This window comes from Amblyomma mixtum, chromosome 1 (assembly GCF_055824585.1).
Source record: "Amblyomma mixtum isolate Tamu chromosome 1, ASM5582458v1, whole genome shotgun sequence".
NCBI classification, from domain to species: domain Eukaryota; kingdom Metazoa; phylum Arthropoda; class Arachnida; order Ixodida; family Ixodidae; genus Amblyomma; species Amblyomma mixtum.
The window spans coordinates 119,415,461-119,438,030 of NC_143012.1; the positions used below are offsets into that span (position 1 = coordinate 119,415,461).

The 22,570-nt window shown below is 54.5% G+C and overlaps 1 protein-coding gene across 1 annotated transcript; it reads right to left on the reverse strand.

Moving 5' to 3' along the window:
• Nucleotides 1-18,346: 18,346 nt before the first annotated feature.
• On the reverse strand, nt 18,347-22,324 carry LOC149367525 (uncharacterized). Its single transcript, XM_089574624.1, has 2 exons — nt 20,826-22,324; nt 18,347-18,490 (listed from the first exon to the last, which is right to left on the reverse strand). Exons 1-2 carry the CDS (start codon nt 22,224-22,226, stop codon nt 18,347-18,349), a joined length of 1,545 nt encoding a protein of 514 aa, XP_089430750.1. The 5' UTR covers nt 22,227-22,324.
• Between the last annotated feature and the right edge of the window lie 246 nt (nt 22,325-22,570).

Genomic DNA, 22,570 nt, shown 5'->3' on the forward strand with positions numbered 1-22,570 from the left:
CCAGCCGGACACGCAGTGTTTCTGTCGCGGCAGAGCAGTTTAGCCGAAATTCTCAGCTTCCAAGGCGGTCGGAAGCGTTCTAGAATTATGCAACGCCAGCCAGACACGCAGTGTTTCAGTCGCGGCAGAGCAGTTGAGCCGAAATTCTCAGCTCCCAAGGCGTTCGGAAGTGTCCTAGAATTATGCAACGCCAGACGGACACGCAGTGTTTCAGTCGCGGCAGAGCAGTTGAGCCGAAATTCTCAGCTCCCAAGGCGGTCGGAAGTGTCCTAGACTTATGCAACGCCAGCCGGACACGCAGTGTTTCAGTCGCGCCAGAGCAGTTGAGCCGAAATTCTCAGCTCCCAAGGCGGTCGGAAGTGTTCTAGAATTATGCAACGCTAGCCGGACACGCAGTGTTTCAGTCGCGGCAGAGCAGTTGAGCCGAAATTCTTGCCTCCCAAGGCGGTCGGAAGCGTTCTAGAATTATGCAACGCCAGCCGGACACGCAGTGTTTCAGTCGCGGCAGAGCAGTTGAGCCGAAATTCTCAGCTCCCAAGGCGGTCGGAAGCGTTCTAGAATTATGCAACGCCAGCCGGACACGCAGTGTTTCAGTCGCTGCAGAGCAGTTGAGCCGAAATTCTCAGCTCCCAAGGCGGTTGGAAGTGTTCTAGAATTATGCAACGCCAGCCGGACACGCAGTGTTTCAGTCGCGCCAGAGCAGTTGAGCCGAAATTCTCAGCTCCCAAGGCGGTCGGAAGTGTTCTAGAATTATGCAACGCCAGCCGGACACGCAGTGTTTCTGTCGCGGCAGAGCAGTTTAGCCGAAATTCTCAGCTTCCAAGGCGGTCGGAAGCGTTCTAGAATTATGCAACGCCAGCCGGACACGCAGTGTTTCAGTCGCGGCAGAGCAGTTGAGCCGAAATTCTCAGCTCCCAAGGCGGTCGGAAGCGTTCTAGAATTATGCAACGCCAGCCGGACACGAAGTATTTCAGTCGCGGCAGAGCAGTTGAGCCGAAATTCTCAGCTCCCAAGGCGGTCGGAAGCGTTCTAGAATTATGCAACGCCAGCCGGACACGTAGTGTTTCAGTCGCGGCAGAGCAGTTTAGCCCAAATTCTCAGCTCACAAGGCGGTCGGAAGTGTTCTAGAATTATGCAACGCCAGCCGGACACGCAGTGTTTCAGTCGCGGCAGAGCAGTTGAGCCGAAATTCTCAGCTCCGAAGGCGGTCGGAAGTGTTCTAGAATTATGCAACGCCAGCCGGACACGCAGTATTTCAGTCGCGGCAGAGCAGTTGAGCCGAAATTCTCAGCTCTAAGGCGGTCGGAAGCGTTCTAGAATTGTGCAACACCAGCCGGGCACGCAGTGTTTCAGTCGCGGCAGAGCAGTTGAGCCGAAATTCTCAGCTCCCAAGGCGGTCGGAAGTGTTCTAGAATTATGCAACGCCAGCCGGACACGCAGTGTCTCAGTCTCGGCAGAGCAGTTGAGCCGAAATTCTCAGCTCCCAAGGCGGTCGGAAGCGTTCTAGAATTATGCAACGCCAGCTGGACACGCAGTGTTTTAGTCGCGGCAGAGCAGTTGAGCCTAAATTCTCAGCTCCCAAGGCGGTCGGAAGCGTCCTAGAATTATGCAACGCCAGCCGGACACGAAGTGTTTTAGTCGCGGCAGAGCAGTTGAGCCGAAATTCTCAGCTCCCTAGGCGGTGGGAAGTGTCCTAGAATTATGCAACGCCAGCCGGACACGCAGTGTTTCAGTCGCGGCAGAGTAGTTGAGCCGAAATTCTCAGATCCCAAGGCGGTCGGAAGTGTTCTAGAATTATGCAACGCTAGCCGGACACGAAGTGTTTTAGTCGCGGCAGAGCAGTTGAGCCGAAATTCTCAGCTCCCTAGGCGGTGGGAAGTGTCCTAGAATTATGCAACGCCAGCCGGACACGCAGTGTTTCAGTCGCGGCAGAGTAGTTGAGCCGAAATTCTCAGATCCCAAGGCGGTCGGAAGTGTTCTAGAATTATGCAACGCCAGCCGGACACGCAGTGTTTCTGTCGCGGCAGAGCAGTTTAGCCGGTATTCTCAGCTCCCAAGGCGGTCGAAGCGTTATAGAATTATGCAACGCCAGCCAGACACGCAGTGTTTCAGTCGCGGCAGAGCAGTTGAGCCGAAATTCTCAGCTCCCAAGGCGGTCGGAAGTGTCCTAGACTTATGCAACGCCAGCCGGACACGCAGTGTTTCAGTCGCGGCAGAGTAGTTGAGCCGAAATTATCAGCTCCCAAGGCGGTCGGAAGTGTACTAGAATTATGCAATGCCAGCCGGACACGCAGTGTTTTAGTCGCGGCAGAGCAGTTGAGCCGAAATTCTCAGCTCCCAAGGCGGTCGGAAGTGTTCTAGAAATATGCAACGCCAGCCGGACACGCAGTATTTCAGTCGCGGCAGAGCAGTTGAGCCGAAATTCTCAGCTCTAAGGCGGTCGGAAGCGTTCTAGAATTGTGCAACACCAGCCGGGCACGCAGTGTTTCATTCGCGGCAGAGCAGTTGAGCCGAAATTCTCAGCTCCCAAGGCGGTCGGAAGTGTTCTAGAATTATGCAACGCCAGCCGGACACGCAGTGTCTCAGTCTCGGCAGAGCAGTTGAGCCGAAATTCTCAGCTCCCAAGGCGGTCGGAAGCGTTCTAGAATTATGCAACGCCAGCTGGACACGCAGTGTTTTAGTCGCGGCAGAGCAGTTGAGCCTAAATTCTCAGCTCCCAAGGCGGTCGGAAGCGTCCTAGAATTATGCAACGCCAGCCGGACACGAAGTGTTTTAGTCGCGGCAGAGCAGTTGAGCCGAAATTCTCAGCTCCCTAGGCGGTGGGAAGTGTCCTAGAATTATGCAACGCCAGCCGGACACGCAGTGTTTCAGTCGCGGCAGAGTAGTTGAGCCGAAATTCTCAGATCCCAAGGCGGTCGGAAGTGTTCTAGAATTATGCAACGCTAGCCGGACACGCAGTGTTTCAGTCGCGGCAGGGCAGTTGAGCCGAAATTCTGAGCTCCCAAGGCGGTCGGAAGTGTTCTAGAATTATGGAACGCCAGCCAGACACGCAGTGTCTCAGTCTCGGCAGAGCAGTTGAGCCGAAATTCTCAGCTCCCAAGGCGGTCGGAAGCGTTCTAGAATTATGCAACGCCAGCAGGACACGCAGTGTTTCAGTCGCGGCAGAGCAGTTGAGCCGAAATTCTCAGATCCCAAGGCGGTCGGAAGTGTTCTAGAATTATGCAACGCTAGCCGGACACGCAGTGTTTCAGTCGCGGCAGAGCAGTTGAGCCGAAATTCTTGCCTCCCAAGGCGGTCGGAAGCGTTCTAGAATTATGCAACGCCAGCCGGACACGCAGTGTTTCAGTCGCGGCAGAGCAGTTGAGCCGAAATTCTCAGCTCCCAAGGCGGTCGGAAGCGTTCTAGAATTATGCAACGCCAGCCGGACACGCAGTGTTTCAGTCGCTGCAGAGCAGTTGAGCCGAAATTCTCAGCTCCCAAGGCGGTTGGAAGTGTTCTAGAATTATGCAACGCCAGCCGGACACGCAGTGTTTCAGTCGCGCCAGAGCAGTTGAGCCGAAATTCTCAGCTCCCAAGGCGGTCGGAAGTGTTCTAGAATTATGCAACGCCAGCCGGACACGCAGTGTTTCTGTCGCGGCAGAGCAGTTTAGCCGAAATTCTCAGCTTCCAAGGCGGTCGGAAGCGTTCTAGATTTATGCAACGCCAGCCAGACACGCAGTGTTTCAGTCGCGGCAGAGCAGTTGAGCCGAAATTCTCAGCTCCCAAGGCGTTCGGAAGTGTCCTAGAATTATGCGACGACAGCCGGATACGCAGTGTTTCAGTCGCGGCAGAGCAGTTGAGCCGAAATTCTCAGCTCCCAAGGCGGTCGGAAGTCTCCTATAATTATGCAACGCCAGCCGGACACGCTGTGTTTCAGTCGCGGCAGAGTAGTTGAGCCGAAATTATCAGCTCCCAAGGCGGTCGGAAGTGTTCTAGAATTATGCAACGCCAGCCGGACACGCAGTGTTTCAGTCGCGGCAGAGCAGTTGAGCCGAAATTCTCAGCTCCCAAGGCGCTCGGAAGTGTTCTAGAATTATGCAACGCCAGCCGGACACGCAGTATTTCAGTCGCGGCAGAGCTGTTGAGCCAAAATTCTCAGCTCCCAAGGCGGTCGGAAGCGTTCTAGAATTATGCAACGCCAGCCGGACACGCAGTGTTTCAGTCGCGGCAGAGCAGTTGAGCCGAAATTCTCAGCTCCCAAGGCGGTCGGAAGCGTTCTAGAATTATGCAACGCCAGCCGGACACGAAGTATTTCAGTCGCGGCAGAGCAGTTGAGCCGAAATTCTCAGCTCCCAAGGCGGTCGGAAGCGTTCTAGAATTATGCAACGCCAGCCGGACACGTAGTGTTTCAGTCGCGGCAGAGCAGTTTAGCCCAAATTCTCAGCTCACAAGGCGGTCGGAAGTGTTCTAGAATTATGCAACGCCAGCCGGACACGCAGTGTTTCAGTCGCGGCAGAGCAGTTGAGCCGAAATTCTCAGCTCCGAAGGCGGTCGGAAGTGTTCTAGAATTATGCAACGCCAGCCGGACACGCAGTGTTTCAGTCGCGGCAGAGCAGTTGAGCCGAAATTCTCAGCTCCCAAGGCGGTCGGAAGTCTCCTATAATTATGCAACGCCAGCCGGACACGAAGTGTTTTAGTCGCGGAAGAGCAGTTGAGCCGAAATTCTCAGCTCCCTAGGCGGTGGGAAGTGTCCTAGAATTATGCAACGCCAGCCGGACACGCAGTGTTAGAGTCGCGGCAGAGTAGTTGAGCCGAAATTCTCAGATCCCAAGGCGGTCGGAAGTGTTCTAGAATTATGCAACGCTAGCCGGACACACAGTGTTTCAGTCGCGGCAGAGCAGTTGAGCCGAAATTCTGAGCTCCCAAGGCGGTCGGAAGTGTTCTGGAATTATGGAACGCCAGCCAGACACGCAGTGTCTCAGTCTCGGCAGAGCAGTTGAGCCGAAATTCTCAGCTCCCAAGGCGGTCGGAAGCGTTCTAGAATTATGCAACGCCAGCCGGACACGCAGTGTTTCAGTCGCTGCAGAGCAGTTGAGCCGAAATTCTCAGCTCCCAAGGCGGTTGGAAGTGTTCTAGAATTATGCAACGCCAGCCGGACACGCAGTGTTTCAGTCGCGCCAGAGCAGTTGAGCCGAGATTCCCAGCTCCCAAGGCGGTCGGAAGTGTTCTAGAATTATGCAACGCCAGCCGGACACGCAGTGTTTCTGTCGCGGCAGAGCAGTTTAGCCGAAATTCTCAGCTTCCAAGGCGGTCGGAAGCGCTCTAGAATTATGCAACGCCAGCCAGACACGCAGTGTTTCAGTCGCGGCAGAGCAGTTGAGCCGAAATTCTCAGCTCCCAAGGCGTTCGGAAGTGTCCTAGAATTATGCAACGCCAGACGGACACGCAGTGTTTCAGTCGCGGCAGAGCAGTTGAGCCGAAATTCTCAGCTCCCAAGGCGGTCGGAAGTGTCCTAGACTTATGCAACGCCAGCCGGACACGCAGTGTTTCAGTCGCGCCAGAGCAGTTGAGCCGAAATTCTCAGCTCCCAAGGCTTTCGGAAGTGTTCTAGAATTATGCAACGCTAGCCGGACACGCAGTGTTTCAGTCGCGGCAGAGCAGTTGAGCCGAAATTCTTGCCTCCCAAGGCGGTCGGAAGCGTTCTAGAATTATGCAACGCCAGCCGGACACGCAGTGTTTCAGTCGCGGCAGAGCAGTTGAGCCGAAATTCTCAGCTCCCAAGGCGGTCGGAAGCGTTCTAGAATTATGCAACGCCAGCCGGACACGCAGTGTTTCAGTCGCTGCAGAGCAGTTGAGCCGAAATTCTCAGCTCCCAAGGCGGTTGGAAGTGTTCTAGAATTATGCAACGCCAGCCGGACACGCAGTGTTTCAGTCGCGCCAGAGCAGTTGAGCCGAAATTCTCAGCTCCCAAGGCGGTCGGAAGTGTTCTAGAATTATCCAACGCCAGCCGGACACGCAGTGTTTCTGTCGCGGCAGAGCAGTTTAGCCGAAATTCTCAGCTTCCAAGGCGGTCGGAAGCGTTCTAGAATTATGCAACGCCAGCCGGACACGCAGTGTTTCAGTCGCGGCAGAGCAGTTGAGCCGAAATTCTCAGCTCCCAAGGCGGTCGGAAGCGTTCTAGAATTATGCAACGCCAGCCGGACACGAAGTATTTCAGTCGCGGCAGAGCAGTTGAGCCGAAATTCTCAGCTCCCAAGGCGGTCGGAAGCGTTCTAGAATTATGCAACGCCAGCCGGACACGTAGTGTTTCAGTCGCGGCAGAGCAGTTTAGCCCAAATTCTCAGCTCACAAGGCGGTCGGAAGTGTTCTAGAATTATGCAACGCCAGCCGGACACGCAGTGTTTCAGTCGCGGCAGAGCAGTTGAGCCGAAATTCTCAGCTCCGAAGGCGGTCGGAAGTGTTCTAGAATTATGCAACGCCAGCCGGACACGCAGTATTTCAGTCGCGGCAGAGCAGTTGAGCCGAAATTCTCAGCTCTAAGGCGGTCGGAAGCGTTCTAGAATTGTGCAACACCAGCCGGGCACGCAGTGTTTCAGTCGCGGCAGAGCAGTTGAGCCGAAATTCTCAGCTCCCAAGGCGGTCGGAAGTGTTCTAGAATTATGCAACGCCAGCCGGACACGCAGTGTCTCAGTCTCGGCAGAGCAGTTGAGCCGAAATTCTCAGCTCCCAAGGCGGTCGGAAGCGTTCTAGAATTATGCAACGCCAGCTGGACACGCAGTGTTTTAGTCGCGGCAGAGCAGTTGAGCCTAAATTCTCAGCTCCCAAGGCGGTCGGAAGCGTCCTAGAATTATGCAACGCCAGCCGGACACGAAGTGTTTTAGTCGCGGCAGAGCAGTTGAGCCGAAATTCTCAGCTCCCTAGGCGGTGGGAAGTGTCCTAGAATTATGCAACGCCAGCCGGACACGCAGTGTTTCAGTCGCGGCAGAGTAGTTGAGCCGAAATTCTCAGATCCCAAGGCGGTCGGAAGTGTTCTAGAATTATGCAACGCTAGCCGGACACGAAGTGTTTTAGTCGCGGCAGAGCAGTTGAGCCGAAATTCTCAGCTCCCTAGGCGGTGGGAAGTGTCCTAGAATTATGCAACGCCAGCCGGACACGCAGTGTTTCAGTCGCGGCAGAGTAGTTGAGCCGAAATTCTCAGATCCCAAGGCGGTCGGAAGTGTTCTAGAATTATGCAACGCCAGCCGGACACGCAGTGTTTCTGTCGCGGCAGAGCAGTTTAGCCGGTATTCTCAGCTCCCAAGGCGGTCGAAGCGTTATAGAATTATGCAACGCCAGCCAGACACGCAGTGTTTCAGTCGCGGCAGAGCAGTTGAGCCGAAATTCTCAGCTCCCAAGGCGGTCGGAAGTGTCCTAGACTTATGCAACGCCAGCCGGACACGCAGTGTTTCAGTCGCGGCAGAGTAGTTGAGCCGAAATTATCAGCTCCCAAGGCGGTCGGAAGTGTAGTAGAATTATGCAATGCCAGCCGGACACGCAGTGTTTTAGTCGCGGCAGAGCAGTTGAGCCGAAATTCTCAGCTCCCAAGGCGGTCGGAAGTGTTCTAGAAATATGCAACGCCAGCCGGACACGCAGTATTTCAGTCGCGGCAGAGCAGTTGAGCCGAAATTCTCAGCTCTAAGGCGGTCGGAAGCGTTCTAGAATTGTGCAACACCAGCCGGGCACGCAGTGTTTCAGTCGCGGCAGAGCAGTTGAGCCGAAATTCTCAGCTCCCAAGGCGGTCGGAAGTGTTCTAGAATTATGCAACGCCAGCCGGACACGCAGTGTCTCAGTCTCGGCAGAGCAGTTGAGCCGAAATTCTCAGCTCCCAAGGCGGTCGGAAGCGTTCTAGAATTATGCAACGCCAGCTGGACACGCAGTGTTTTAGTCGCGGCAGAGCAGTTGAGCCTAAATTCTCAGCTCCCAAGGCGGTCGGAAGCGTCCTAGAATTATGCAACGCCAGCCGGACACGAAGTGTTTTAGTCGCGGCAGAGCAGTTGAGCCGAAATTCTCAGCTCCCTAGGCGGTGGGAAGTGTCCTAGAATTATGCAACGCCAGCCGGACACGCAGTGTTTCAGTCGCGGCAGAGTAGTTGAGCCGAAATTCTCAGATCCCAAGGCGGTCGGAAGTGTTCTAGAATTATGCAACGCTAGCCGGACACGCAGTGTTTCAGTCGCGGCAGGGCAGTTGAGCCGAAATTCTGAGCTCCCAAGGCGGTCGGAAGTGTTCTAGAATTATGGAACGCCAGCCAGACACGCAGTGTCTCAGTCTCGGCAGAGCAGTTGAGCCGAAATTCTCAGCTCCCAAGGCGGTCGGAAGCGTTCTAGAATTATGCAACGCCAGCAGGACACGCAGTGTTTCAGTCGCGGCAGAGCATTTGAGCCTAAATTCTCAGCTCCCAAGGCGGTCGGAAGCGTCCTAGAATTATGCAACGCCAGCCGGACACGCAGTGTTTCAGTCGCGGCAGAGTAGTTGAGCCGAAATTCTCAGATCCCAAGGCGGTCGGAAGTGTTCTAGAATTATGCAACGCTAGCCGGACACGCAGTGTTTCAGTCGCGGCAGAGCAGTTGAGCCGAAATTCTTGCCTCCCAAGGCGGTCGGAAGCGTTCTAGAATTATGCAACGCCAGCCGGACACGCAGTGTTTCAGTCGCGGCAGAGCAGTTGAGCCGAAATTCTCAGCTCCCAAGGCGGTCGGAAGCGTTCTAGAATTATGCAACGCCAGCCGGACACGCAGTGTTTCAGTCGCTGCAGAGCAGTTGAGCCGAAATTCTCAGCTCCCAAGGCGGTTGGAAGTGTTCTAGAATTATGCAACGCCAGCCGGACACGCAGTGTTTCAGTGGCGCCAGAGCAGTTGAGCCGAAATTCTCAGCTCCCAAGGCGGTCGGAAGTGTTCTAGAATTATGCAACGCCAGCCGGACACGCAGTGTTTCTGTCGCGGCAGAGCAGTTTAGCCGAAATTCTCAGCTTCCAAGGCGGTCGGAAGCGTTCTAGAATTATGCAACGCCAGCCAGACACGCAGTGTTTCAGTCGCGGCAGAGCAGTTGAGCCGAAATTCTCAGCTCCCAAGGCGTTCGGAAGTGTCCTAGAATTATGCAACGACAGCCGGATACGCAGTGTTTCAGTCGCGGCAGAGCAGTTGAGCCGAAATTCTCAGCTCCCAAGGCGGTCGGAAGTCTCCTATAATTATGCAACGCCAGCCGGACACGCTGTGTTTCAGTCGCGGCAGAGTAGTTGAGCCGAAATTATCAGCTCCCAAGGCGGTCGGAAGCGTTCTAGAATTATGCAACGCCAGCCGGACACGCAGTGTTTCAGTCGCGGCAGAGCAGTTGAGCCGAAATTCTCAGCTCCCAAGGCGGTCGGAAGCGTTCTAGAATTATGCAACGCCAGCCGGACACGAAGTATTTCAGTCGCGGCAGAGCAGTTGAGCCGAAATTCTCAGCTCCCAAGGCGGTCGGAAGCGTTCTAGAATTATGCAACGCCAGCCGGACACGTAGTGTTTCAGTCGCGGCAGAGCAGTTTAGCCCAAATTCTCAGCTCACAAGGCGGTCGGAAGTGTTCTAGAATTATGCAACGCCAGCCGGACACGCAGTGTTTCAGTCGCGGCAGAGCAGTTGAGCCGAAATTCTCAGCTCCGAAGGCGGTCGGAAGTGTTCTAGAATTATGCAACGCCAGCCGGACACGCAGTGTTTCAGTCGCGGCAGAGCAGTTGAGCCGAAATTCTCAGCTCCCAAGGCGGTCGGAAGTCTCCTATAATTATGCAACGCCAGCCGGACACGAAGTGTTTTAGTCGCGGAAGAGCAGTTGAGCCGAAATTCTCAGCTCCCTAGGCGGTGGGAAGTGTCCTAGAATTATGCAACGCCAGCCGGACACGCAGTGTTAGAGTCGCGGCAGTGTAGTTGAGCCGAAATTCTCAGATCCCAAGGCGGTCGGAAGTGTTCTAGAATTATGCAACGCTAGCCGGACACGCAGTGTTTCAGTCGCGGCAGAGCAGTTGAGCCGAAATTCTGAGCTCCCAAGGCGGTCGGAAGTGTTCTAGAATTATGGAACGCCAGCCAGACACGCAGTGTCTCAGTCTCGGCAGAGCAGTTGAGCCGAAATTCTCAGTACCCAAGGCGGTCGGAAGCGCTCTAGAATTATGCAACGCCAGCTGGACACGCAGTGTTTCAGTCGCGGCAGACCAGTTGAGCCTAAATTCTCAGCTCCCAAGGCGGTCGGAAGCGTCCTAGAATTATGCAACGCCAGCCGGACACGCAGTGTTTTAGTCGCGGCAGAGCAGTTGAGCCGAAATTCTCAGCTCCCAACGCGGTCGGAAGTGTTCTAGAATTATGGAACGCCAGCCGGACATCCAGTGTTTCAGTCGCGACAGAGCAGTTGAGCCGAAATTCTCAGCTCCCAAGGCGGTCGGAAGCGTTCTAGAATTATGCAACGCCAGCCGGACTCGCTGTGTTTTAGTCGCGGCAGAGCAGTTGAGCCGAAATTCTCAGCTCCCAAGGCGGTCGGAAGCGTTCTAGAATTATGCAACGCCAGCCGGACACGCAGTGTTTCAGTCGCGGCAGAGCAGTTGAGCCGAAATTCTCAGCTCCCAAGGCGGTCGGAAGCGTTCTAGAATTATGCAACGCCAGCCGGTCACGTTGTTTTTCAGTCGCTCAGAGCAGTTGAGCCGAAATTCTCAGCTCCCAAGGCGGTCGGAAGTGCTCTAGAATTATGCAACGCCAGCCGGACACGCAGTGTCTCAGTCTCGGCAGAGCAGTTGAGCCGAAATTCTCAGCTCCCAAGGCGGTCGGAAGCGTTCTAGAATTATGCAACGCCAGCAGGACACGCAGTGTTTCAGTCGCGGCAGAGCAGTTGAGACTAAATTCTCAGCTCCCAAGGCGGTCGGAAGCGTCCTAGAATTATGCAACGCCAGCCGGACACGAAGTGTTTTAGTCGCGGCAGAGCAGTTGAGCCGAAATTCTCAGCACCCTAGGCGGTGGGAAGTGTCCTAGAATTATGCAACGCCAGCCGGACACGCAGTGTTTCAGTCGCGGCAGAGTAGTTGAGCCGAAATTCTCAGATCCCAAGGCGGTCGGAAGTGTTCTAGAATTATGCAACGCTAGCCGGACACGCAGTGTTTCAGTCGCGGCAGAGCAGTTGAGCCGAAATTCTTGCCTCCCAAGGCGGTCGGAAGCGTTCTAGAATTATGCAACGCCAGCCGAACACGCAGTGTTTCAGTCGCGGCAGAGCAGTTGAGCCGAAATTCTCAGCTCCCAAGGCGGTCGGAAGCGTTCTAGAATTATGCAACGCCAGCCGGACACGCAGTGTTTCAGTCGCTGCAGAGCAGTTGAGCCGAAATTCTCAGCTCCCAAGGCGGTTGGAAGTGTTCTAGAATTATGCAACGCCAGCCGGACACGCAGTGTTTCAGTCGCGCCAGAGCAGTTGAGCCGAGATTCCCAGCTCCCAAGGCGGTCGGAAGTGTTCTAGAATTATGCAACGCCAGCCGGACACGCAGTGTTTCTGTCGCGGCAGAGCAGTTTAGCCGAAATTCTCAGCTTCCAAGGCGGTCGGAAGCGTTCTAGAATTATGCAACGCCAGCCAGACACGCAGTGTTTCAGTCGCGGCAGAGCAGTTGAGCCGAAATTCTCAGCTCCCAAGGCGTTCGGAAGTGTCCTAGAATTATGCAACGCCAGACGGACACGCAGTGTTTCAGTCGCGGCAGAGCAGTTGAGCCGAAATTCTCAGCTCCCAAGGCTGTCGGAAGTGTCCTAGACTTATGCAACGCCAGCCGGACACGCAGTGTTTCAGTCGCGCCAGAGCAGTTGAGCCGAAATTCTCAGCTCCCAAGGCGGTCGGAAGTGTTCTAGAATTATGCAACGCTAGCCGGACACGCAGTGTTTCAGTCGCGGCAGAGCAGTTGAGCCGAAATTCTTGCCTCCCAAGGCGGTCGGAAGCGTTCTAGAATTATGCAACGCCAGCCGGACACGCAGTGTTTCAGTCGCGGCAGAGCAGTTGAGCCGAAATTCTCAGCTCCCAAGGCGGTCGGAAGCGTTCTAGAATTATGCAACGCCAGCCGGACACGCAGTGTTTCAGTCGCTGCAGAGCAGTTGAGCCGAAATTCTCAGCTCCCAAGGCGGTTGGAAGTGTTCTAGAATTATGCAACGCCAGCCGGACACGCAGTGTTTCAGTCGCGCCAGAGCAGTTGAGCCGAAATTCTCAGCTCCCAAGGCGGTCGGAAGTGTTCTAGAATTATGCAACGCCAGCCGGACACGCAGTGTTTCTGTCGCGGCAGAGCAGTTTAGCCGAAATTCTCAGCTTCCAAGGCGGTCGGAAGCTTTCTAGAATTATGCAACGCCAGCCAGACACGCAGTGTTTCAGTCGCGGCAGAGCAGTTGAGCCGAAATTCTCAGCTCCCAAGGCGTTCGGAAGTGTCCTAGAATTATGCAACGCCAGACGGACACGCAGTGTTTCAGTCGCGGCAGAGCAGTTGAGCCGAAATTCTCAGCTCCCAAGGCGGTCGGAAGTGTCCTAGACTTATGCAACGCCAGCCGGACACGCAGTGTTTCAGTCGCGGCAGAGTAGTTGAGCCGAAATTATCAGCTCCCAAGGCGGTCGGAAGTGTACTAGAATTACGCAACGCCAGCAGGACACGCAGTGTTTTAGTCGCGGCAGAGCAGTTGAACCGAAATTCTCAGCTCCCAAGGCGGTCGGAAGTGTTCTAGAATTATGCAACGCCAGCCGGACACGCAGTATTTCAGTCGCGGCAGAGCAGTTGAGCCGAAATTCTCAGCTCTAAGGCGGTCGGAAGCGTTCTAGAACTGTGCAACACCAGCCGGACACGCAGTGTTTCAGTCGCGGCAGAGCAGTTGAGCCGAAATTCTCAGCTCCCAAGGCGGTCGGAAGCGTTCTAGAATTATGCAACGCCAGCCAGACACGCAGTGTTTCAGTCGCGGCAGAGCAGTTGAGCCGAAATTCTCAGCTCCCAAGGCGTTCGGAAGTGTCCTAGAATTATGCAACGCCAGACGGACACGCAGTGTTTCAGTCGCGGCAGAGCAGTTGAGCCGAAATTCTCAGCTCCCAAGGCGGTCGGAAGTGTCCTAGACTTATGCAACGCCAGCCGGACACGCAGTGTTTCAGTCGCGCCAGAGCAGTTGAGCCGAAATTCTCAGCTCCCAAGGCGGTCGGAAGTGTTCTAGAATTATGCAACGCTAGCCGGACACGCAGTGTTTCAGTCGCGGCAGAGCAGTTGAGCCGAAATTCTTGCCTCCCAAGGCGGTCGGAAGCGTTCTAGAATTATGCAACGCCAGCCGGACACGCAGTGTTTCAGTCGCGGCAGAGCAGTTGAGCCGAAATTCTCAGCTCCCAAGGCGGTCGGAAGCGTTCTAGAATTATGCAACGCCAGCCGGACACGCAGTGTTTCAGTCGCTGCAGAGCAGTTGAGCCGAAATTCTCAGCTCCCAAGGCGGTTGGAAGTGTTCTAGAATTATGCAACGCCAGCCGGACACGCAGTGTTTCAGTCGCGCCAGAGCAGTTGAGCCGAAATTCTCAGCTCCCAAGGCGGTCGGAAGTGTTCTAGAATTATGCAACGCCAGCCGGACACGCAGTGTTTCTGTCGCGGCAGAGCAGTTTAGCCGAAATTCTCAGCTTCCAAGGCGGTCGGAAGCGTTCTAGAATTATGCAACGCCAGCCAGACACGCAGTGTTTCAGTCGCGGCAGAGCAGTTGAGCCGTAATTCTCAGCTCCCAAGGCGTTCGGAAGTGTCCTAGAATTATGCAACGCCAGACGGACACGCAGTGTTTCAGTCGCGGCAGAGCAGTTGAGCCGAAATTCTCAGCTCCCAAGGCGGTCGGAAGTGTCCTAGACTTATGCAACGCCAGCCGGACACGCAGTGTTTCAGTCGCGGCAGAGTAGTTGAGCCGAAATTATCAGCTCCCAAGGCGGTCGGAAGTGTACTAGAATTATGCAACGCCAGCCGGACACGCAGTGTTTTAGTCGCGGCAGAGCAGTTGAGCCGAAATTCTCAGCTCCCAAGGCGGTCGGAAGTGTTCTAGAATTATGCAACGCCAGCCGGACACGCAGTATTTCAGTCGCGGCAGAGCAGTTGAGCCGAAATTCTCAGCTCTAAGGCGGTCGGAAGCGTTCTAGAATTGTGCAACACCAGCCGGACACGCAGTGTTTCAGTCGCGGCAGAGCAGTTGAGCCGAAATTCTCAGCTCCCAAGGCGGTCAGAAGTGTTCTAGAATTATGCAACGCCAGCCGGACACGCAGTGTCTCAGTCTCGGCAGAGCAGTTGAGCCGAAATTCTCAGCTCCCAAGGCGGTCGGAAGCGTTCTAGAATTATGCAACGCCAGCTGGACACGCAGTCTTTCAGTCGCGGCAGAGCAGTTGAGCCTAAATTCTCAGCTCCCAAGGCGGTCGGAAGCGTCCTAGAATTATGCAACGCCAGCCGGACACGAAGTGTTTTAGTCGCGGCAGAGCAGTTGAGCCGAAATTCTCAGCTCCCTAGGCGGTGGGAAGTGTCCTAGAATTATGCAACGCCAGCCGGACACGCAGTGTTTCAGTCGCGGCAGAGTAGTTGAGCCGAAATTCTCAGATCCCAAGGCGGTCGGAAGTGTTCTAGAATTATGCAACGCTAGCCGGACACGCAGTGTTTCAGTCGCGGCAGAGCAGTTGAGCCGAAATTCTGAGCTCCCAAGGCGGTCGGAAGTGTACTAGAATTATGCAACGCCAGCCGGACACGCAGTATTTTAGTCGCGGCAGAGCAGTTGAGGCGAAATTCTCAGCTCCCAAGGCGGTCGGAAGTGTTCTAGAATTATGCAACGACAGCCGGACACGCAGTATTTCAGTCGCGGCAGAGCAGTTGAGCCGAAATTCTCAGCTCCCAAGGCGGTCGGAAGTGTCCTAGAATTATGCAACGCCAGCCGGACACGCAGTGTTTCAGTCGCGGCAGAGTAGTTGAGCCGAAATTATCAGCTCCCAAGGCGGTCGGAAGTGTACTAGATTTATGCAACGCCAGCCGGACACGCAGTGTTTTAGTCGTGGCAGAACAGTTGAGCCGAAATTCTCAGCTCCCAAGGCGGTCGGAAGTGTTCTAGAATTATGCAACGCCAGCCGGAAACGCAGTATTTCAGTCGCGGCAGAGCAGTTGAGCCGAAATTCTCAGCTCCCAAGGCGGTTGGAAGCGTTCTAGAATTATGCAACGCCAGCCGGACACGCAGTGTTTCAGTCGCGGAAGAGCAGTTGAGCCGAAATTCTCAGCTCCCAAGGCGGTCGGAAGCGTTCTAGAATTGTGCAACGCCAGCCGGACACGCAGTATTTCAGTCGCGGCAGAGCAGTTGAGCCGAAATTCTCAGCTCTAAGGCGGTCGGAAGCGTTCTAGAATTGTGCAACACCAGCCGGACACGCAGTGTTTCAGTCGCGGCAGAGCAGTTGAGCCGAAATTCTCAGCTCCCAAGGCGGTCGGAAGCGTTCTAGAATTATGCAACGCCAGCCGGACACGCAGTGTTTCAGTCGCGGCAGAGCAGTTGAGCCGAAATTCTCAGCTCCCAAGGCGGTCGGAAGCGTTCTAGAATTATGCAACGCCAGCCGGACACGCAGTGTTTCAGTCGCGGCAGAGCAGTTCAGCCGAAATTCTCAGCACCCAAGGCGGTCGGAAGCGTTCTAGAATTATGCAACGCCAGCCGGACACGCAGTGTTTCAGTCGCGGCAGTGCAGTTGAGCCGAAATTCTCGCCTCCCAAGGCGGTCGGAAGTGTTCTAGAATTATGCAACGCCAGCCGGACACGCAGTGTTTCAGTCGCGGCAGAGCAGTTGAGCCGAAATTCTCAGCTCCCAAGGCGGTCGGAAGCGTTCTAGAATTATGCAACTCCAGCCGGACACGCAGTGTTTCAGTCGCGGCAGAGCAGTTGAGCCGAAATTCTCAGCTCCCAAGGCGGTCGGAAGCGTCCTAGAATTATGCAACGCCAGCCGGACACGCAGTGTTTTAGTCGCGGCAGAGCAGTTGAGCCGAAATTCTCAGCTCCCAACGCGGTCGGAAGTGTTCTAGAATTATGGAACGCCAGCCGGACATGCAGTGTTTCAGTCGCGACAGAGCAGTTGAGCCGAAATTCTCAGCTCCCAAGGCGGTCGGAAGCGTTCTAGAATTATGCAACGCCAGCCGGACTCGCTGTGTTTTAGTCGCGGCAGAGCAGTTGAGCCGAAATTCTCAGCAACCAAGGCGGTCGGAAGCGTTCTAGAATTATGCAACGCCAGCCGGACACGCAGTGTTTCAGTCGCGGCAGAGCAGTTGAGCCGAAATTCTCAGCTCACAAGGCGGTCGGAAGCGTTCTAGAATTATGCAACGCCAGCCGGTCACGTTGTTTTTCAGTCGCTCAGAGCAGTTGAGCCGAAATTCTCAGCTCCCAAGGCGGTCGGAAGTGCTCTAGAATTATGCAACGCCAGCCGGACACGCAGTGTCTCAGTCTCGGCAGAGCAGTTGAGCCGAAATTCTCAGCTCCCAAGGCGGTCGGAAGCGTTCTAGAATTATGCAACGCCAGCTGGACACGCAGTGTTTCAGTCGCGGCAGAGCAGTTGAGCCTAAATTCTCAGCTCCCGAGGCGGTCGGAAGCGTCGTAGAATTATGCAACGCCAGCCGGACACGAAGTGTTTTAGTCGCGGCAGAGCAGATGAGCCGAAATTCTCAGCTCCCTAGGCGGTGGGAAGTGTCCTAGAATTATGCAACGCCAGCCGGACACGCAGTGTTTCAGTCGCGGCAGAGCAGTTGAGCCGAAATTCTCAGCTCCCAAGGCGGTCGGAAGTGTCCTAGAATTATGCAACGCCAGCCGGACACGCAGTGTTTCAGTCGCGGCAGAGTAGTTGAGCCGAAATTATCAGCTCCCAAGGCGGTCGGAAGCGTTCTAGAATTATGCAACGCCAGCCGGACACGCAATGTTTCAGTCGCGGCAGAGCAGTTGAGCCGAAATTCTCAGCTCCCAAGGCGGTCGGAAGCGTTCTAGAATTATGCAACGCCAGCCGGACACGCAGTGTTTCAGTCGCTGCAGAGCAGTTGAGCCGAAATTCTCAGCTCCCAAGGCGGTTGGAAGTGTTCTAGAATTATGCAACGTCAGCCGGACACGCAGTGTTTCAGTCGCGCCAGAGCAGTTGAGCCGAAATTCTCAGCTCCCAAGGCGGTCGGAAGGGTTCTAGAATTATGCAACGCCAGCCGGACACGCAGTGTTTCTGTCGCGGCAGAGCAGTTTAGCCGAAATTCTCAGCTTCCAAGGCGGTCGGAAGCGTTCTAGAATTATGCAACGCCATCCAGACACGCAGTGTTTCAGTCGCGGCAGAGCAGTTGGGCCGAAATTCTCAGCTCCCAAGGCGTTCGGAAGTGTCCTAGAATTATGCAACGACAGCCGGATACGCAGTGTTTCAGTCGCGGCAGAGCAGTTGAGCCGAAATTCTCAGCTCCCAAGGCGGTCGGAAGTCTCCTATAATTATGCAACGCCAGCCGGACACGCAGTATTTCAGTCGCGGCAGAGTAGTTGAGCCGAAATTATCAGCTCCCAAGGCGGTCGGAAGTGTTCTAGAATTATGCAACGCCAGCCGGACACGCAGTGTTTCAGTCGCGGCAGAGCAGTTGAGCCGAAATTCTCAGCTCCCAAGGCGGTCGTAAGTGTTCTAGAATTATGCAACGCCAGCCGGACACGCAGTATTTCAGTCGCGGCAGAGCAGTTGAGCCAAAATTCTCAGCTCCCAAGGCGGTCGGAAGCGTTCTAGAATTATGCAACGCCAGCCGGACACGCAGTGTTTCAGTCGCGGCAGAGCAGTTGAGCCGAAATTCTCAGCTCCCAAGGCGGTCGGAAGCGTTCTAGAATTATGCAACGCCAGCCGGACACGTAGTGTTTCAGTCGCGGCAGAGCAGTTTAGCCCAAATTCTCAGCTCACAAGGCGGTCGGAAGTGTTCTAGAATTATGCAACGCCAGCCGGACACGCAGTGTTTCAGTAGCGGCAGAGCAGTTGAGCCGAAATTCTCAGCTCCCAAGGCGGTCGGAAGTGTTCTAGAATTATGCAACGCCAGCCGGACACGCAGTGTTTCTGTCGCGGCAGAGCAGTTTAGCCGGTATTCTCAGCTCCCAAGGCGGTCGAAGCGTTCTAGAATTATGCAACGCCAGTGTTGTGTATCAGACGGACGCCAGGCTGGAACTGAACAAACGTTTATTGATACAGTGCCTTTTTATAGGCCGATGAACATGTGATCTGCCGACGACTGCTTGTGTGGCTGATAAGCGATACATGAAAATGCAGTGTTTAAAACATGCGCATGCGCTATCAGTACACCACAATCCTTTCTCCTAAGATTATTTGCACAATCCAAAACTGACTAGCTAGACATCAATGCCATAACGCAGGACAGGTCGTCGAACACGCGTTGATCTTCGCGGCTCGACCGGTAATTGGGTGGCTTGGCCTGGACTCGCCCCAGGGGTTGCTTCTGGGCTAGCAGACAGCGGCTGTGGCTGCCTAGCTGTAGGAGGAAGCCTGACGTGGTAGTCCTCACTTGTGACTGGGTCAACTTCGAGCCGCGTCCAGGCGCTCCTCAACTGGTTGCGGTGCCTGTGATGACGCTCACCGTTGTTTAGCTGTACCACGTACGACACCGGACCTGTGACTGCCACAACCCTGGCAGCCTTCCACCTTGGACCTGGACAAAAGCTTTTAGCGTAGACCGCGTCACCGACACGAAACCTCTTAGTCTCCGGTCGTTGTAGCTCAGGCGCGTGTTGCCGGTCCGGATGGAGTCTGTCTAACGCTGACCTCAGTCTTCGTCCGAACATTAACTCTGCTGGCGATTTTCCCGTGACCGAATGTGGCGTCGTGTGCTGCTTAAACAGAAACCGGGAAATCTTGCACTGCGTCGAACCTTCCTGCTGCTTCTTTAATGCTTCTTTAACTTCTCTTACCATCCTCTCCGCCCTACCATTGCTGGCTGGATGATAAGGTGCAGTGAAAATAGCACGCACGCTATTACACTTCAAAAACATTTGCAACTCTGTGCTAGTGAAAGCTGTGCCGTTATCTGAAACGATAACGTCTGGTACACCATGTGTCGCAAACATCTTCCTTAAGCTGTTGACGACAGCCGTAGCTTTCATGGATTGCATGATTTCGACTTCAGCCCAATTGCTGTACGCGTCTACCACGACTAAGAAAACTTCTCCTTTCACTGGGCCAGCGAAATCAATGTGCAGTCGACTCCAAGGCTGATCTGGCTTGATCCAAAAATGAACTGGAGCCTTGGGATCGCTTTGCCGGTTACTCTGGCATGGATGACAGTGCCGAACGAACTCCTCAATTTCGTGGTCCATCTTCGGCCACCACATCAGCCCTCTAGCTGATGCTTTCATGGCACTCATCCCTGGATGATTTGCATGCAGGAGTTGCAGCACATTCTCTCTTGCTGCGGTTGGAATTATGACGCGATTCCCCCACAGTATGCAATCACGATGCAATGACAACTCCGACCGTCTCACCTCATAAGGCGCAAACTTGCTGTCCACTTGTGTTGACGGCCAGCCACTGAGTAGCCATTCCTTTACCCGGGATAGAACCGAGTCCTTTTTTATCAGCGCAGCAATGTCCGCCGCTTGCAGCGGTGCGCAGTCGACCGCTTCCAACAAGAGCACGTCCCCAGGCGGTCTTGGCTCGTCCTCGTCTCCCGGGGCTGGTAGACGACTGAGTGCATCGGCGTTGGAGTTGTCTTGGCCTCGTCTGTACTCAAGGTGGTAGTTATACGCAGACAACAGTAAAATCCAACGAAGCATTCTGGGCGACACAACTTCGGGCACTCGCTTGTTCGTGTTAAACAGGCCGAGTAACGGCTTGTGGTCTGTTATCACTGTAAATTCTCGCCCAGCTAGGTACTGGTGGAACTTTTTTACGCCAAAGACCACAGCCAAACCCTCTCTATCAATCTGAGCATAGTTGCGTTCACTGACGCCAAGAGTGCGAGAAGCATAAGCTATGGGCTGCTCCTTCCCGTCATCCGCACGATGGGCTAGCACTGCTCCCACCCCCACAGGCGATGCGTCGCAGCACAAAATTAAAGGACGCTTGCAATCGTAGGGCACAAGTACGGAGTCTGAGCTGAGTAAATTTTTCAGTCTCTCAAACGCCCGCTGATGCTCACCTGTCCACTTCCATTCGTGGTCACGGTCGAGCAGTCGATAAAGCGGTTCGGCCGCTTCAGTCCTGCCCTTGAGGAAACTGCTGTAGAAATTCAGCAATCCCAAAAAGGCTTGCAGCTCCTTTTTGCTTGCGGGCGCAGGCGCTTGCCGGATGGCGTCCGTCTTGCTTCGGCTGGGATGTACTCCTGAGTCATCAATCCTGTGTCCCAAGAATTCGATGCTCGTTTGGTTAAATTCGCACTTGTCCTTGTTTACTCGTAGCTGTGCGTTCTGCAGACGCGATAGCACAGTCTCTAATCTCTCGGCGTGCTCTTCGGCGTTATATCCGGAAATTAATATGCCATCCAGATAAGCTTTCACTCCGGGAATGCCCGCTAACAGCGTGTCGATGACTCGTTGAAACACCCAAGGTGCGACCGAAATTCCAAACGGCAGCCGCTTAACCTTGTACAGTCCCTTTATCGTGTTGACTGTGAGCACCTCAGCTGTCTCGTCGTCTAGCGTAAGCTGCTGATAAGCTTGGGCTAGATCCAACTTGGTAAAAAACTTGCTTGAACTTAGAGCTGTCAGCATTTCAGCTGTAGTGGGCAAGGGGTATCCACTGCTCTTAATAGCTTTGTTTACGGTACTGCGATAGTCGCCGCAAAGACGTAAAGTTCCATCTTTTTTTCTTACCACTACCAGTGGTGTTGCCCAGTTGGAGTAGCTGACGGGCTCCCATACACCTTGTTGCACCAAGCGGTCTATTCCGTTGGCCACGTCATCCTTGAGGGCCAGTGGAACTGGTCGACTTTTCAGGAACACCGGTTGGGCGTCATCTTTCAGTTCGATGTGAACTGGCGGTCCGTTGAAGCCAGGAAGGTCCCTGCGAAACACTTCGGGAAATCGCGAAGGCACGTCCTCCACGTTTACTTGCTGTATTCCCCGCAAGCCAATACCTAACGGGTTAAACCAGTTTCGCCCAATCAGGCTGTTACCTTGCTTCTGTACTACGAGCAAAGGTAGCTTCGCCTTCCTGCCTTTGAATTCCACCAAGACACTTGCTTGACCCAGCACGGGTAACGCCTCCTTTGACCAGGTTACGATAGTTGTTCCAGAATCTTGCAGTGGTATTTTACCGTGATTCCTTTCAATAACCCTGAACGTATCTTCACTCACAATTGAGCACGATGCGCCAGAATCAACCTCCATCGGAACTTTTTGCCCTTCAATCATTACTTGAACCATGAACTTCTGTTCTTGCTCATTCACTTCGCACAGGGAAAACAACGCACTCATTTCGTACACGCCCTTGCGCTTATCTCCTTTCTTCTTTTGCTCATACGCTGTCTTCCGAGAAGTTCTACTATCGTCTTTAGACCGACAAGCCTTAGCTATGTGTCCAACCTTTTTGCAGTTGAAGCATGTCGCCTTTCTAAAACGGCACAAATGTGGAGCGTGCTTACCGTTGCACCGGTAACAGCTGGACCCCTCCGCTGGGGTGTCTTGCTTGGCACGGGTTGCTTGTACCATTTCCTGGCCGTCCATCTCGTATCGACCGTGCTTGCGTATGTCTCGCTGTTGCTTAGCGGTTGCTTCTGCAGTTGTGGCCAAGTCATACGCAACCTTAAACGTAAGGCTGTGTTCTGCGAGAAGTCGCTGCTGAACCCCTTCGTTCCGGAGTCCGCATACGAAACGATCCCGCATCATGACGTCCAACGGGAGTTGGGCGCTGCCAAAACCGCAGTCTTCGGCTAGCTTCCGTAGCGCCGTGACGTAGTCCGCAACCGATTCCTCGGCAGCCTGGTTTCGCCTGTAGAACAAAAACCTTGCATACAGCTCCGAAGGCTTTGGATGCAGGTGCTTGCGAACGGCAGTCTTGATTTCTTCGTAGGTTGCTGCTGTCGGTCTTTCTGGCTTCACCAAAGTTACGATGAGCCCGTACACTTCTTCGCCGCAGCTGCTCAACAGGACTGCTCTTTTCTGCTCTTCTTTCGTTATCTGGTTCGCTTCGCAGAACATTTCCAGGCGCTCGACGTATTCGTCCCATGACGCGTTCGTGCCGAGACGATACTCGCCGATCCTTCCGACGGCCATCGCCGTCGCTGCCTCGTCGCCAACTGTTGTGTATCAGACGGACGCCAGGCTGGAACTGAACAAACGTTTATTGATACAGTGCCTTTTTATAGGCCGATGAACATGTGATCTGCCGACGACTGCTTGTGTGGCTGATAAGCGATACATGAAAATGCAGTGTTTAAAACATGCGCATGCGCTATCAGTACACCACAGACAGCCAGACACGCAGTGTTTCAGGCTCGGCAGAGCAGTTGAGCCGAAATTCTCAGCTCCCAAGGCGGTCGGAAATGTCCTAGAATTATGCAACGCCAGACGGACACGCAGTGTTTCAGTCGCGGCAGAGCAGTTGAGCCGAAATTCTC